Below are 17,524 nucleotides of genomic sequence, written 5' to 3'. Positions count from 1 at the left end.
GTCAAGGCACCGTATTCCTGGAATTGTCACTTACTCAGCAAACATTTACTGACCACTCGTCTTTTATTTTTGAGACAGGGTCTTGCTCTGTCACCTGGGCTAGAGTGCCGTGACATCAGCTTAGCTCACAGCAACCTCAGATTGCTGGGCTCAAGCAATCCTCCCGCCTCGGCCTCCCATAGTGCTAGGATTATAGGCATGAGCCACTGCGCCCAGCTGCTGAGCACTTTTATAAACTGTGATCAAGACAAGCAAGTTCATGAGCTTCTGGAGCTCAGCTGGAGAGGAATGGCAGAACAGACAATAAACAGGTAACAGCTAACTAACACAACAACGAGTTTAGTTAGTGAAAAGTGTGGGGGCAATAAAAGAGGGGGTTATAGGGAGCAGCAGTGCAGGACCCCTTGAGATAGGGTGGTTGGGGAAGGCCTCTCTGAGGAGGTGATACTGGGGTCTGAATGACACAAAGGAGCCAGTCATGTGACTCTCTGAGGGACGAGTGTTCCAGGCAGAGGGAACAGCAGGTGCAAAGGCCTGGAGGCTGGAACGTGCTTGGAGGGAAGAGGGCACAGGAGGGAGGCCAGTATGGCTGGAGCTTGTGGGCAGGGGAGGGGGGTCATGTGATGAGGCCACCACATCTTGTAGGGCCAGTGAGGAATTCAGATTTTATTTAAGGATGATGGATAACCATGGAAAGTTTTTGGTAGGAGAATGATGAGATTCAAGTTGTATTTTAAATAATCCCATCAGTTGCTGGGTGAAGTATGGACTGTAGACAGTGGGCCAGGGAACCCATACGGAGTCTGCTGCAGGTGTCCTGGCAGGAGATGATGGTGGCCTGGCTCAGGGTGGGTGGCTGTAGAGGAGGTAAGACGTGGATGGGTTTGGGGTTGGGTATGGTGGCTCACACTTGTAATCCTAGCACTCACTCTGGAAGGCCGAAGCAGGAGGATTGCTTGAGGCCAGGAGTTTGAGACCAGCCTGAGCAAGAGTGAGACTCCACTTCTCCAAAAAATAGAAAAATTAGCCAGGCATGGTGGCATACGCCTGTAGTCTCAGCTATACAGGAAGCTGTGGCAGGAGGATCGTTTAAGCCTGGGAGTTTGAGGTTGCAGCGAGCTATGATGATGCCACTGCACTCTAGCCTGGGCAACAGAGCGAGACCACTTCGCAAAAAAAAAAAAAAAAAAAAAGAAGTGGACAGATTTGGGGGACATTTTGGAGGTAGAGTTCACAGACTTTCTGCTGGAAGCAGTGGCTCACCTCTGTACACCAGTAATCCTAGCACTCTGGGAGGCCAAGGAGGATTGCTTGAGCTCAGGATTTCAAGACCAGCCTGAGCAAGAGTGAGACCCCCATCTCTACTAAAAATAGAAAAATTAGCCGGGTGTGGTGGCTCATGCCTATGGTCCCAGCTACTTGGGAGAGAATCGCTTGAGCCCAGGAGTCAGAGGTTGCTGTGAGCTAGGTTGACGCCACGGCACTCTAGCCTAGGTGACAATGAGACTTTGTCTAAAAAAAAAAAAAAAAGGGCTCACAGACTTTGCTCCTGTATTAATTTAATTTAAAGATGCTTAAAAAAAACAGATTTACTTGAGTACAGTCAAAAGTTAATTGTAAAAGTGTGGGAATACCGGGTCCTGTAGCCTTTTTCTAAAGAAAAAAAATTAATAGAAAGAAAAATTACGAAAGTGGCAGAAATGTTTCTTCTCTCAAAATGTGTGCATATGCTTGCTGAGGAGGCAGGCTGTGACAGCCACGTAAGGAAGCGATTGCTTCCCTCATCTCTGCACAATTACCATTCTCTTCTAAGGCAGTCAGAACCCAGTTATACTTATCTTGTTAAAATAAACATGTGCTTGTGGTTTAGGAAGAAAAAGTCCCAAATTCCTAGGCTTAGGGCAGTTACTTTTTACAAAAGGAAAAAAGATTCCTTTTATTTGCAGAGATTTGTCTGTTCTTATGGGAATTGCGAAAGATTTATCACCTCAAGACTTGGCCGGTTTTGCTTCATTTGCCTTTTGTGAGTAAAGTAAGGAAGGGACACGTTCAGACTCTGGGAGTGCTGCGTCATTAATTTGAAAAATTATCGCAATTAATCACTGTTTTATAATGTACTTGTGTACGTTTAAAACTAAAGTCAACATCTTTCTTTGATGTGTGATAAGTATGTATTACAGGTCTAGGAAACAAGCAGCACCTTCGTGGTTCTATATGACATAAAATGACGCCACATGTCATACATTTTGTTCAACATAAGGATGTTCTGGGGAGAGCACTGCTGTGTGAGGTAGGGCATCTCCCTCCACCTCTCTGAGCAGCTGCTGATCTGCAGCTGTGAGAATCATGATTCTTTTTTTTAATTTTTTTTGTATTTATTTTTATTATTATTTTTTAGATAGCCTAAATATTAGTAGACCATATACTAAATGTCCAATAGAGGTGGTAATAAATGACAGACTATCAGCCGGGTGTGGTGGCTCATGCCTGTAATCCTAGCTCTTGGGAGGCCGAGGCGGGCGGATCACTCAAGGTCAGGAGTTCAAAACCAGCCTAAGCAAGAGTGAGACCCCATCTCTACTAAAAAAATAAAAATGAGAAAGAAATTAATTGGCCAACTAAAAGTATATAAAAAATAATGTAAAAAAAAAATGACAGACTATGGCAAACAGGATATTTAAAAAATGATGGATCAACCCCTAAAGCAAGGTTAAGAGCCCAAAGTGGTGACAGTTGAGATGTGCGGGCAACTAATTAGATTAAAAACTCAAGAGGTGGGGAAGAAAGGAGGGAAAGCCGAGTGGGAAAGTAATTTAAAGGCAAAGAAAACTGAGTTGCAATGCATCAATGAAATAATAACACTGCATGTACTATAACAGCGCTTCGGAGCTTACAAAGCACTCTCAAATCTACTGCAAAGAATTGTGACACAAGCAGACCACAGGAACCACGAGTGAAGAGGAAAACTGAGTCCCAACCAAGACCAAAGCCCTCCAAATAAAAAGGAGAAGTAGAATTGAACTATGCCTCCGGGTAAGCCGGGAAAGGTTACAGAGCACAAAAGTTGGACTCTTAGAGGACCAGTCCCAGGAAAGCTGAAAAGTGGTCAAGATGGGAGCGAAAGCGTGGCAGGAGAGCTCCAGCGGCAGACCAGAATCATGATTCTTGATCCCACACATACTGAGCACCTATTAAGTATCATTTATATGGTTAATTTACATATTCATGACATTATATTTGCATATTCATAAGGGATAGGTCTTGGAAGGCCCTGTGATCATTCACAGTCCAAGGCCACCTCTGAGAAAGAATGGTGGGGGTTCTATCTCCAGGGTGGTGATGGGCAAGAGTGAGCCGATGGATGCAGAAGTGCCCAGCATACAGGAAGCACTGCAGAAACAACCACAATCATTTCTGTTTACTAGCAAACGGCCCCCTACCCTGGAGCAGCAAGCAAACACAGTTTGCATGCAATGCCTTTGGCCCACAGGCTTAGAGACACTGCGACACTGGAGAAGTTAACTTTTTAAAATAGGGAATTCCCATTCCTTCCACTTTTATACAATAAAGTGTGATTTTTAAAAGGGATATACCAGCAAAAGTCAAATTTGCATAAAATGTGACTGTCCCCCTAAATTGAGAGAATCCTGTGCACTCCCTGGTGTGCAGTGGGCATCAGAAATGTCCATTCTCATGTTCACTAGACCCAGAAATGTCACATGCATAATTTAAGTTTTCTACAGCCGTGTTTTTATTTTTTTTATTTTTTTATTTTTTTATTTTTATTTTTTTTGAGACAGAGTCTCACTTTGTTGTCCAGGCTAGAGTGAGTGCCGTGGCGTCAGCCTAGCTCACAGCAACCTCAAACTCCTGGGCTCGAGTGATCCTTCTGCCTCAGCCTCCCGAGTAGCTGGGACTACAGGCATGCGCCACTATGCCCGGCTAATTTTTTTTTTTTTTTTATATATATATCAGTTGGCCAATTAATTTCTTTCTGTTTATAGTAGAGACGGGGTCTCGCTCTTGCTCAGGCTGGTTTCGAACTCCTGACCTTGAGCAATCCGCCCGCCTCGGCCTCCCAAGAGCTAGGATTACAGGCGTGAGCCACAGCGCCCGGCCAACAGCCGTGTTTTTAAAAGGAAAAACAAGTGAATTAATTTAAAAATGTATTTATTTTACCTAATAAGTCCAAATGATTAACATGTAATAAATACAAAAATTATTAGATATTTTACATTCATTTTTTTGGCAATAAAAAAGGACCAAGAAGGGAATAGGAAGTTATTGGTCAATAGGTATAGAGTTTCAGATGAAAAGAATTATGGAGATGAATAATGGTGATGGTTGCACAACATTATAAATATTTAATACCACTTAACTGTACACTTAACAAATGTTTAAGATGATAAAATTTACGTGTATTTTACCACAATAAAAAAGTGAAAGAAAAAAGAGAAGCTATTCAAGAGTAGCAAATATAGTAGGGGCCATGCAAAGATTGCTAAGATACTTACTGGGTGAAAAAAAGCAACTGCAAAATATGTACAATACTAAACCACTCTTGTAAATGAATATATGTTATGTATGTGTGTGTTAGTATGTTCATAGAAAAAGCAACCTGTTCATAACAATTGAGCAGCAGGATAATGAGTTGAACTTTAAAGAGCATGGAGGATTTCAATAGGATAAAGATTTGGAGAAAGTCAAGACTGTTCCTAAGAAGAAATGACCTCCAAAAAGAATTTGAGCGGGCTTACGATACTAAATCATATATGGAGCACTTCAAGATTCAAAAAGTGTAACTCTCCACAATTTAGGAGAGAAAGATTATTGAACCAAAGCTTAGGGTGGGACTGCTACTACCACTGAGTGTTAGATTTATCTCTGAGCTTCCTAGTAGCCAAGAGAAAAATGGAAACTTGTATGATGTCACCATAAGGTCCCAGGAAATACAGCAATTTGTCAACAGAAAAAGATACTTTTTGAGCACTAAATTCAAAAGAGAATTTATGCGGCTCCTCATAAAAAGGTCACTGAAGGGCACAATGGAAGATTTCTCCAACTGTGGTTTGGCAGCAGTCTATAGTACCTTAATAAGTGGCTCCCAGACAGATGACACAGATGTTATTCAGGTGAGTTTGGGGACCACGGGATGGGTTTAAGGTGGGGAGAGGATGACAGAAGAGGTTTACCTAGCCTAGGGCCTCTCTGCAGAGTGCCTTGTTACAGAGTGGCTTAATGTGAGTTAATTTATTTTTTTAATTTTTATTTTTCTTCCTTTTAATTTGTACACATTTATGGGGCACACATGCAATTTTGTCACATGCTAAATCGTGTAGTGGGCAAGTCAGGGCTTTGAGGGTATTCATCACCTGAATAACAACATTTGAAGTGAGCTTAGAAATGCAACAGGGTGCCTGGCCCTGGCTGCTCAGAGTGTGGCTGGCTTGTGAGCTGGCAGCATCAGCCTCATTCAGGAGCTGCTAGGAAAGCAGAATCTCAGGCCCCACTTCCCAAATCAGAACGTGCATTTTCACAAGGTTCCCAGGTGATTTGTGTGCACAGTCTAGTTGAGAAGCCCTGCCTTAGAGAACCCCTTTTGCTCTTGCATCCTCAGCATCCACCACTCTTCTGACAACAGCCCCTGGATTTTCCTTTGGGGAACCAGCCTTCTCCCACTCAGTGCATGAGCTTTGGTGGGGCTAATCCCGCCCTTGCCTTCAGGGATTGGCAAGTTTATACAAGCCTGGCCAATCAGAGAATCCCATGTGCCCTGGCTACAGTGATTGGTTCAGCTATAGACATGCATGTGATCCTCACTGAGGCAATCAGACTTTGCTCTGAGATTTTGCTGGAAAAATGAGGAAAAAGGCTTCTGTAAGTGTTGTTGGAATGTAGGAGATCTTGGGAGCCAACTTGACATCGGGAACGGAAAGGCTGCTTTAGAGTAAAGCGGAGGACAACAGAGCTGAGGGATGGAGATAGTGATTCCTGAAGATATGGTGAGCAACTAGATCCAGCTGTGCCTGAAGCCTGTAAACCTCAGGATTTTCCAGTTCATGAGCAAATAAATTCTTAATTTCATCTAAGTCAATTTGGGTTGGGTTTCTGCCACTTGCACCCAAAGAGTCTTCATTGACTCTTGCATATTCCTGGGCTATACTCTGGTTCAAATGAGCCAGAGTCTCTGGGAGTGACAGCCTGGAATCTGCATTTCCAACCATTCTGCAGGAAATTCTTACGCACACTAAAACTGAGACCCACCAATCTAGTGAAATGAAGGCTGAACTTGGGAGTCAGAGTACTTGGGTTTGGATGGCAGTCCTGCTACCCACCGGCTATGTGACCTTAAGCAAGTCACTTCCCCTCTCTGAGCCTCACTTTCTTTCCTGTTAAATAGGGGACCCCTGCCTCTCAGGCTCGGCTTACGTCCCATGTAACTAGGGATGTGAAAGACTTTTGAAAACCTCTGCATACACATATCTTGTCTGATGTGCTTCAAAACTAGGCTCCGAGAGCAGAAGTAGCCTGCCTGGCCTCACACTCAGAACTGCTGACTCCTGGCAAAGACACTTCCTCAGGCCACTGCTGACCCCGGGAACCTGAAACCTGCTCCACCTCCTCAGCTTTTGCCAGGTGCACAAGAGGGAAGGGCTTGCGTGCCTTGGCTGCTTCCCACGGTCACCACGCTGGCTGCGGAGCCTCCTGTCCTGCTATGCTCTCAGAGTCAAGCCCAAGCCCAGAACCTGCCTGAGCATCCATGGAGTGGGCCAGAGATGGTTTTCTGGAAGCTTCTATGTTCAAGCAGAGGCCTGCAGGGGCTGTGGGTGTGAAGCCCTAGATTCTGGTCCCATCTCTGCCACAAGCTCACTGTGTGATCTTAGGCAAGTCTCAACTTCTCTCTAAGCCTCAGTTTCTCCAAATGTGAAGTGAGATGTTGGATGAGAAGTTGTATGAAAGGGACAGCTGTCGTTCCTTTCTGCAGAGAAGCTGCTCCTCCTTCTAACAACAGTTCCCCAGTTTTCCTTTGGGCATCACCCCTCCCCGAGTATCAGTTCATGGACTGACGTAGAGCTGATTCCAACCTCCGGCTGTAGAGGTTGGTCGGTGACCAAGTCTGGCCAACCAGAGTTGCAATGATAGAGGCAGAGATGGACATGTGACTCAGTTCTGGCCAATGACAGTAAAGGCTTTCAGCAGCAAGGCAAAGACAAGAAATAGAGAAATACAGATTCCCAAGCTTGGATTCAGCCTTGCCTGAAGCTGATATCTCATGGACTTTTCAATAACCTCCCTTGTCTGCTTGAGCCAGTTTCAGTGGGATTTCTTCCCCCTTAAACATCAAAGAATTTTGCCCAGTACAGAGGAAATTCTTACAAGGGACTGTAATTCACGCTCAAGTGTAAATGGCTCATGGCAAAGACTTCCCTGATACCAGGTTTTGATAGAAGAGAAGTTAAGATGGTACTAGACCCATTAGAGCAGGTGAGGATGGGTAGAATATGGACCTTCATGGTGCTGAAGCCATGTCTTCAAAGTGTTTGGCATGTAATAGGCCATCCCTGTACATTTACGGAATGAATGTATTGTGTTCTACTCTCTACCATACTTGGCTGAAGTCAGCAGACCAGAATTATGAACCCATTTTCCAGATAGGGAAATGGAGGCCCATGGGACACAGGGTCCCCCAGGTGGTCAGTGGCGGCTAGAACTAGCACCCAGCTCTCCTGCCTCTCATCATCCACTGGGGTCAGCCCCAGAGGCTGTAGGCAATGCAGCGGAGGGGGGGGATGAGGAACCCAGACAGAAAGCTCATGAAGGCAGACCGCCAGGGGCCCAGGGCCCAAGACTGTTCAGTTAGAGGAACTTTCTCTTCTCAGAACAGCTCAGCCGTGGGGGTGGGAAAAGTCTTCCCCCAACAGGGGCCAATTCCCTGAGCGGTTTCTTGGGGTGTGGAGCCCCACAGCTCCCTCTCCTCAAGGTCCCTGGCTGTCTCCTGCATGAACCGACCCTATCCCCAAGTGGCTGTTGTCTCTAACAGACATTTGGGAGTCACCCCTGACTCCTCACCTCTTCCCTTTTCTGAGTCTCAGCATCTCTTTTGTAGAGCTCAGAACTTTGATTTTGCAAACAGGAAAGGACTTGGGAGATCAACGCCTTCCTTGCGCAGGTGGGGTAACAGCCCCAGAGAGGGCGAGCGCTGTGCCCGGGCTCACACAGCAGCGAGCGGCAGAACAGCACACTGAGAACTCAGCACCACTGGTCATTTGCCTGGCTCGGCCAGAGGGCTGGCTCTGAGAGGCACGTGTTCCAACGACTTGTTCCAACTATTAAACTCTTAACATGTTTGCTGTTACCCTTGGGTCACTTGGTCCACTTCAGAATTCCAGGGCAACTGTGAATCTCCTTGGGATAATTTTATCTCTAAGGTAGGCAGGGGGCGGGGCAATTTGGAAAAACTGGGCGATTTGGATGAGATCTGAAATCAGATGGAATTGGGTTTGCATCCTCGTTCTGCCTCTTAAAAATCAGCGAGCTTTTCAAAACATAAGTCATGTCACATCCCTCTTCTGCTCCAAACCTCCCAGGGCTCCTATCTCACTTGGAGCGAAAACCCAAGTCCCCTCCACGGTGGGTAGGACCACTATGATCTGCCCCTCTCAACCTCGCTGACCAGTCTCCTTCCAGCTCTACCTTGATCATTCCACTCCAGCCACGCCACCCGCTTCAGCTCACCAGCCATGCTTCCCCCCAGGGCCATCGTATGTGCGGCTTTCTACAACGTATTTCACCCAGAAAGCCTCCTGCCCTTCGTCTAGTCTCTTCCAAGATTGCACCTTGTCACCCTGGCTAAAACAGGAACCCCTACCCCCAACTCACATCCCTTTCTAGCCCGTTCCCAGCTATATTCTTTATGGCCCGAACCACCTCTTAACGTGGTGGCCATGAGGATGCACCTCTCAGATCTCCAACTGCAGAGAGTGTAACTGACCACTGTGCTTTGGAGTCCGTCGCTGTTCTCGGGGCCGCTCCCAGCCAACGACTGAGCATGGCGCGGAGACTGAGGCAGGCTCACATCCGGGGGACCTCTAGCAACACACTTTGGCTGAGGGCTCCCTGACAGCCTTGCCAAACTTTCCTTAGAACTGCACCGCAGTCCAAGACACTTCGAGTGCCCTTCCGCCCTTCTCTCCTCCCTTTCCTTTGTCATTAGGGGTCAGACGTGCCTCTCCTGGTTCTCCCCCCTTTCTCTCAGGGGCGTTTCCTCTAATACATTTCTCGCACATTTAATACTCTGGGAATCTGCTTCTCACAGGACCTGAACTAACACACCTTATTGTATTTCCTATTGATGTGTCATCTGTCTGCCCACTACAGTGTACGACATCGGAGGGTAAGGCCTTTGCTGTTTTGCTCACTGCTTCATCCCCAGTGCGTAAGACTAGAGCACAGTATGGCTCAATACATTCTTGTTGAACAATGAAACGAAGCCCCCTTTAGCTTCCTGGATGCCCCAGAGTCCCATCTAAACAGCGGCTGTGAATATGTGTTTAAGCTGAGAAGGGCCATCCACGTTTGCTCCTTTACGCTCAGAGAGAAGCAAAGCCTTTCCCTGGCTGGAGCTGAGTGGAGGTTGCCGCCTTCAGACAGGACACGGTGACCAGCCCGCTGCACGGTAACTTTCCTCTCTAACCTGCCGCGGTGCTCCGAAGTCAGCCTCCAGAAATGGAACCCTCACGGCCACAGTAACACATGCTCTGACCTTCTTACAGTTTTTTAAATAGTTGACAAAGCTCCCAGCCTCAGTTTCTTTTATTTTTTAAAATCTCCTTTTTTTTTTCCTTTTTTTTATTTTTTTTGAGACAGAGTTTCGCTCTGTTGCCCAGCTAGAGCACAGTGGCATCATCATACATAGCTCACAGCAACCTCAAACTCCTGGGCTCAAGTCATCCTCCTGTCTCAGCCTCCCAAGTAGCTTGGACTACAGGTACATGCCACCATACCTAGCTAATTTTTTCTATTTTCAGTAGAGATGGGGTCTTGCTCTTGCTCAGGCTGGTCTCGAATTCCTGACCTCAAGTGATCCCACCTCGGCCTCCCAGGAGTGCTAGGATTACAGGCGTGAGCCACCTCACCTGGCCAGTTTCTTTCATTTTTTGAAGGGGTTTGTGTTTTCTTTTTTAAATTATCTTTCATCACCTAGTAAAACATTAGTGCATCCTTCTTATTAAAAATTAACACATTACAGATAAGTCTAAGGGATGCTTGGATTACTCGTTTTATAAGCCCCCTGTGGCCAGCTCTTCCCTCTGCCTCTGCATTTCCATACACGCATATTGAGGCAGATGCTGCCCGTGCCCCACCCTTACCGTTCTTGCTCTTTGCCTAGCAAGAGTCGGAACAGCCTGGCTAGACTTTCAACTGCTAGCACCTGCATCTCTGAGGCGACTCGTGCCTGCTCTGCCCGTGAGCTTGGCAAGCTGAAAGTGCTAGAAAATTATGATGCCCCAGGAGCAGCCTTCAACCAGTGACTGACAAGATCAGAGGGACAAGTATCTTAGTCCCCCGCCTCCTGAGTGTGTTCTAGGCTGGCTCCCAGCACTCCCCAGTGGGACTGAACTCTAGGTGCCCACAGTAGAAACTGACTTGATAACACACATTCATTGGCTGCCTTCTCTTCTCTGTCCAACTTCCCCACTCCTCTCTGAGGGTTTCTGGAATCAGCTCTCAAACTATATGCATTTCAAACCTCGTCTAGAGCCTCCTTATTAGGAAACTCAAACTAAGACATGTATACCCACAGGAATTAGGGAGTATAGTTTGCACGTGTGTCTGTGTGTGCGCATGTGTCCATTTTAACATAAAAGAAATTATGCTGCAGGAATCCTGAGGTAGTATCCTTTTTAGTCCCACTTTTCAGATGGGGAAACTGAGACTCAGAGAGTGAAAGGATTTGCCTAATGCATCCAAATTTGTATGCAGCGGAGCTGGCACTCAGACTCAAGTTTGTCTCCCGTGCTGTGTCTACCGTTTGTTGCTCCAGCAGAGATGAGGGTGGAACTCCTATTCTCTCAGCTGCACCTGTATCTCCTGGGCCAAAGGATTCGGGGTGATGCTGGGCATCAAGCAGGTGCCTTTAGGGGAGGATTAGGAGTGCACATCCCGGCGCCTGACACCGTCCAGAGGGTGCAGCGTGTGTGGTCATGGCCGCTGCCCAGGAACATGACGCATTTTACTTTCAGGCAAGAGTTTCTCTTGTATCATTGCCTGTGCCTCTCATTGCCCACTCAAACTCCCAGTCCTGGGTTGGAGGGAATTGAAGAAATGGGGGGGGACTAAAGTGCTGTGGGATTGGTTCAGTGGGGAGCCTGCAGCCTTACGGCCACTTGTGGCCTTCTAGGTCCTTAAGTGCAGCCTTTTGACCGAATCCAAATTTTACAGAACAAATCCTTTTCTTAAAAGGGCTGCAGCAGAGAAAGACATAGCTTTTCTTGCCTCCTTTGGTGCTTAAAAAAGAACAATCTTGAACTCAGAAGGCCGCAGATTCCCCGTCCCTGAAAGACAGGGGCTGTGACAGATTGTACCACTAACTTGCTGTGTGACTTTGGGCAAGTTACTTGTCCTCTCTATGCTTCACATTCCTTTTCTGTTAGAAAGACAAGCCTTGTCATGACTGAAAGGTGGGGCTTGAAAACTCAGATGGCTATAGGAGCCTGGAGGGTGTGGGGCACGAGGAAAGTGGCCAGGCAAGGGCACTGCACACTGGACAGCTCCGTGCAGTACCCAGGGCAGCCCTGCCCAGCAACAGCAAGGCTGCCCAAGAGAATAGCACAGGGGCAGGAGCGACGCCGGTTCTAGTCCCAGAGCTGCCAACTCTTCCAGCTTTTCAAAAGATAAATCCAGACTACGTGAGCTCTCTTAACTTTAAATGTTAGCAACTCATTTAAAAGAATCACTGTGTATGTGTGCGTGTGTGCCTGTGTATCTCAGGCAGGGAGGGGAGATATTCAACGTTGGTTACATTTGTTCTTTCAATGTTTTCTTGAGGCCCTACTATGTGCTGGGTGCCAGGAGTTAGAAGATACAGTGGTTTACGAAACAGACATATTCAAAGCTTTAAGGAATTTACTTTCTAGAAGAGTTTAAAGCCCAAGCCCTGGCTGGTCCCCTGAATGCAGACACCCTTAGCCTTGCCCCATGGTGTAAGACCCCCAGACGGCAGCCTGGTTTGGATGAGATTAAGATTCATGCTTCCCTCATCCATGAGGATGGCATAATAAAATAATAATAAAAATAATATGGAATATAGCAGGTATTGGCAAGGAAGTGAAACAGGTCGGAACCTTCGTACATTACTGGTGGGAATATAAAATGGTGGGAAACAGATTAGTGATTCCTCAAAAAGTTAAATACAGAATTATTATATGACACAGCAGTTCCACTCCTAGGTATATACCCAAGGGAATCGAAAACAGGGACTCAAACAAATACATGTATGTACATGCATGTTCATAGCAGCATTATTCACAATAGCCAAAAGGTGGCAACAACCAAAATTTCCATTTACAGATGATTGGGTAAAGAAATTGTGGTATATGCATACAAAGGAATATTATTCAGCCACAAAAGGAATGAAGTACTAATACAAGACACCATGTGGGTAAACCTGGGAAACATTACGTTAATTAAAGGAAGCCAGACACAAAAGGTCCTATACTATATTGTATGATTCTGTTTATATGAAATATCCAGAATAAATTAATCCATAAAGACAAAAAGCTGATTGGTGGTTACCAGAAACTGGGGATGGGCAAATGGGAGTAACTGCTTAATGGGTACAGGTGTCCTTTTGGGGGTGATGAAAAACCTTTAGGAACTATATAGAGATGGTGGTTGTACAACACTGTGAATGTACTAAATGCCACTGAATTGTTTACCTTAAAATAGTTAATTTTATAAAGTTATGAATTTCACCTCAATTAAAAATTTTTAATTTTTAATTTAAATATATATTTTTAAAAAAACTACAAACTACACAAGAGTGCTATGCTAGAAAGGTTAAACAGATTATAGTACATCCAAACAATGAAATATTATGCAGCCATTAATGGCCTGGAAAGAAGCTCACAATGTAATGCTAAGCAAATGGGTAAGATAAAAAGCATATATGCAGCATTATACTAATTATGTTAATTTAAGAGTACATAGAAAAGACTACGTAAAAATATATTAAAATGTTTGCTATCCCCTGCACACAAAAAAATTCACGCTTTTGTTTTTTGAGTATCTGCTAACTCCCAAGCACAGTGAGCAAGGCCAGGGCAGTCTGCAGCAGAAAGTCTGCAGCAGAGAACATGAGGGCTGGGAGAAGGGCCCTGGGTCTAAGAAGAGCTGGGAGGTCAGCAGGGCCAGATTCTTTTCTCTTCTCCACCCCAGACACCCTCAGTGACCCTTCCAGGCTTCAGTACTCCTCTCATACAAAGAGGAGGGTGACAGGTGCCCCCTCTGGGGAACCACTCAGCCTCTTAGTGTCCTCAAGAAACACCTGAACATGCATGGGCTCAAGGCTCCACATCCAGAATGGCCCCGGAAATATTGTTTATTGTAGTGAACACCTACGAACAGCCTGCACGTCCATCAACAGGGGAATGAGAAATAATGTGAGGTTTCACCTGCTGAGCTACTCCACAGCTGGGAGGAATGAATGAATGAGACCTCTATTTCTCATCCTGGATTGATCTTGTCAACTTAATAATAAGAAATAGGAGAAAAAGGAAATTGCAGGAGGCTCACAGTTAGATAGCATTTATGTAGATCTTTAAAACACAGAAAACAATTATATGTATTGTTCAAACACACATACATGCAATACACTTATAAAGACCCAGACTGGAAGGCCTATAATTCATGACCGGCTGCCCCTAGGGAGGGAGAGAAACAGAACTGACAGAGAATACAAGGTAGGAGGCTACAATTTTAATCTATCACTTTTAGTAAATTTATTTTTAAAAAATCTGAAGCCAACATAACAAAATGCTAAGATTTATTAATTCTGGGTGTGGGGGGTGGCTTCCTGGGATACTTATCACTCTCTTCACTTTTCTGTATTTTAACTTCCTCCCCCACCAACCAAAAACAGGCGAGTGAAGAGAAAAGCATGTAGGGTGAATGGTACCTGTTGAGACCTTGCTGTGTGCCAGGCATAGGTTGCACCAGCGGTTCTCAAAGTGTGGATCCGGGACCAGCAGCACCAAGCACCAAGGGGGAATGCACATTCTCAGGGGCCTGCACCAGACCCGCTGAATCAGCAGCTCTGGGGTTGCGGCCCAGCAACCTGGGTTTTATCAAGCTCTCCAGGGGATGCTGATGTACACTGATGTCCGAGATCGCTGGGCTGTGCGCAGCAGTCAGGGCAATAGTTAGCGTGGTTAAGCATGTGTATTCGTCAAGTGCTTGGGAGCTTTCCTCCATTTAATCTTCAAAACAACCCCGTGAAGGAGGTATTATTACTCTCCTCATCCTGCAGTTGTGGAAACCGAGGCGCAGAAAGGCCAGACACTCTGCACAGGGTCCAACGGGCAGTTTGCCCTGGAAGCCCCTCCCGCCCCGAACCGGCACTAACTGCCTCTCGCACACGTCGCCTCTCACATGCTCGAGTTCACGGCATCCTCGGAAGAGAGACTTAGGTAGCCCCGTTTTACAAACGAGGAAGCGAATTCAGAGAGAGAATAACTTGCCCAACAAGGAGGAAAGTGACAGGGCAGACATCCTGTAGTCTCTGTCCAGGAGGTTTTGGGGTTTGACTTGGAGCTGCCGGTGGCGGGGGCCAGGGGAGGGAGCGTTGCGAGCCGACCCAGCTGCAGCGGGCCGGGGTGTGGCTAGCACGTCACGCCTCCGCCCTGCTGCCCCTTTCCCCACGCCAGCTGTCAACCCGGTGTGACCCATCACCCACCCCACTGGGAACGATAGGGGCCTTCCCCTCCTGGGCTGTGTGAAGCCCCCATCTCTTCCTTTTTTTCTTTCTTTAAAAAAAAAAAAAATTGCAGAAGGGGAACTTAGACGGCCCAGAGAAGTGGCAGCTTGAGCATAAAGTCACTCCACCCGCCGGAGCTTCCCCTCCGTCAGGCCACCCCAGGTTCGCGGCTGGGCCGAGGCAGTGCCGCCCCTCACCTGGGCGCCTCCACTCCTACCCGCTGCGCCCCGACGTTCCCTTCTCCCCGCGCTGCCCCCAGCTGCACCCACGGCCAGCCCTGGCCAGGACGCTGGGCCCCTCCGCCGCCGAGGACCCTCGCGGCCGGCGTCCCCGGCGCCCAGTCCGCCGCACTCACCTGGGCGCCCGCTCCTGGTCCCGCGGGCAGCCCGGATCCTCGCAGCTCGAGCGCCCCCCCAGCTCCGCAGCCCCCGGGGTCCCGGGGCGCTGGTGCCCGTAGGAAGATGGACTGACTTTCGAGAACAGGAAGCTGGGGCGGCGCTTCGAGGGGCTTCTGTGCCGCGGCCGGTCTCGGGCTTTCCTCGCGCGGCCGCGGCCGGGTCCCCTCCCACCGCTTCTAAGCGCCCGCCCTGCGCCCGGGCTGGAACCAGGGACGCGGTGGCGCCCACAGGCCATCTGGGCGCCTCAGCCGCGCCCAGAGCGCTGCTAACCCCGCCCCGAAGTGCCCTAAGACCGCCCCCAAAGATTCTAACTCCGCTCCCAGGATCATAACCGGCTACCCGAGGGTCATAGCCAACGTGCCCTGCTCGCAGGAGCCCCAACCCGGCAACAAAACCAAACCAAAACAAAACAGAAAAATCCCCACCACCCATCCGAGGCTTCAAACCCTGCCCCCAAGATCCTAACCCCGTCGCTGAAGGATAATAACCCTGGCCCTAGGATCTAGGATTCTAACCTGTCGGCCAAAGACCTTAACCCGGGTCCTGCTCCTCTCAAAGCGCCCTACACCTCTCCTAACACATTTTAATCCCACCTCCCTACAGCCTCACCCTGTCCCCAAAGGATTCTAAGCCCCGCCCCCCGGGGATTCTAACCGCCGGCCCAAGAACCCCAATTGCCGCCCTCCTGCTCCTAAAATCCTACCCCTGCTCCCAAAGGATTGTTAATCCCACATCTGAAGGATGCGTAACCTAAGGATCCCAGTCCATCCAACCGAAGGATCCTAACCCCTTTCTTCAAGGGATTCTAACTCCACCCTCAGTATTTACAACGCTAACCCCAAGGATTCTAATACTGCTCCTGAGTGATCCCAACCCCATGGCTTTAATCCGCAGGAGTCTAATGCCGCCCTTCCAAAAATTCCAACCCCGCCCTCCAGGGATTCTAACCCCACCTTCCGATGGATTCCAGCCGCTCTCGCCACAGATTCTAACCTCGCTCTGGAAGCTACCCTACCCTCATCACTCTCACAGGATTCTAACGCCCGCCCTCGAAGCATTAGGATCCGTCTCCCCCACCATTCCGATCCCTCCCTCCTGGCCCTGGTCCCTGCCCCACGCGGAGTCCTAAACCTTCCAGGCCCTTCTGTGGTCAGCGGTCTCCCTCCCGCAGGATGTGCGCTATTCAAACGCCATGCAAAGTCGCTCGCCCGCAGGAACCACCCTGGCTTATCTCGGGCAGGCTTCTGGGCAGCTCAGAGGACTTCCCGAGTCGAGGGGGAGCGAGGGGGAGGCTGGAGGGCGACTGAGGATGGGACTGTGCCCAGCGCCAGGCAAGGGCAGAGCACATCCTCTCTGGGAGAAGACAGGGGCTATCACGCTAAATTCTATGTCCCACACCTCCAAAATGTGCAGGAATCCTACTGCATCTTCCTATTCCCGCCGCTACTAGCCGGTCCCGGCCACCATCATCTCTCTTTCCTTCCTCCCTTTCTTTCTGCACGCATGCATTTGTTCACTCAGCGTTACTGTGCTGGTGGCTGCGGTATGCAGGGCTTCTGGGAATTGGCCCTGTTGACATTTGGGCCACAGGATTCTTTGTTGAGGTGGACTGTCTTGTGCACCCCACTGTAGGTGTTTGACACCATCCCCAGGCTCTACCCACTAGATGCCAGTAGCCACACTCCTCCCCAGTTGTGACAATCAAATGTCTCCAGAGAGGCCAAATGTCCCCTGGTGGGGAGGGGGAGAACCATGAATGAGAATGACAATGCCCTACTCTGATCTCTTTGGTATATATGCTTGAATGTATGTACCTATACGCACTTTTTATAAAAACAGGTAATGAACGACCTTTTGTCTGCTCATGCATTCATTTTTAATTTACTTGAATGAATTTACTTATTCAGTTTTGAACTTTCCCCCTGTGCCATCGCTGTTGTTAATATCTAGCCATGTTGCTGAAGGTGGAGGCTGTGTAGTCATTGCCTACATCTTCACCTTTTATTTACCCATTCTCCTAGTTATGGTCACCTAGACTGCACACTGTTCGCCACTCCTGTAAACAATGTTCAGTGGACATCCTCATACACACCCCTCATGGACACGTGTGAACATTTTGTAAAGATTTGTTTTGCCAGGAGCATTTATTGTA

At 47.9% G+C, this 17,524-nt stretch overlaps 1 protein-coding gene across 2 annotated transcripts in view; it reads right to left on the bottom strand.

The window, feature by feature from the left end:
• HCK (HCK proto-oncogene, Src family tyrosine kinase) overlaps positions 1-15,614 on the bottom strand; it is a 43,541-nt gene extending 27,927 nt beyond the window's left edge. For both annotated transcript variants that reach the window (XM_012754987.3, XM_012754988.3), the window contains exon 1: positions 15,330-15,614. In XM_012754987.3, the coding sequence (XP_012610441.2) occupies positions 15,330-15,607 (278 nt within the window). In that variant the 5' untranslated portion in view covers positions 15,608-15,614. The remainder of the gene's footprint in view (positions 1-15,329) is intronic.
• Between the last annotated feature and the right edge of the window lie 1,910 nt (positions 15,615-17,524).

Source organism: Microcebus murinus, chromosome 16 (genome assembly GCF_040939455.1).
Source record: "Microcebus murinus isolate Inina chromosome 16, M.murinus_Inina_mat1.0, whole genome shotgun sequence".
Lineage (NCBI taxonomy): Eukaryota > Metazoa > Chordata > Mammalia > Primates > Cheirogaleidae > Microcebus > Microcebus murinus.
The sequence above is the reverse complement of the archived record's forward strand: the minus strand, read 5'-3'. Positions and strand labels throughout refer to the sequence as shown.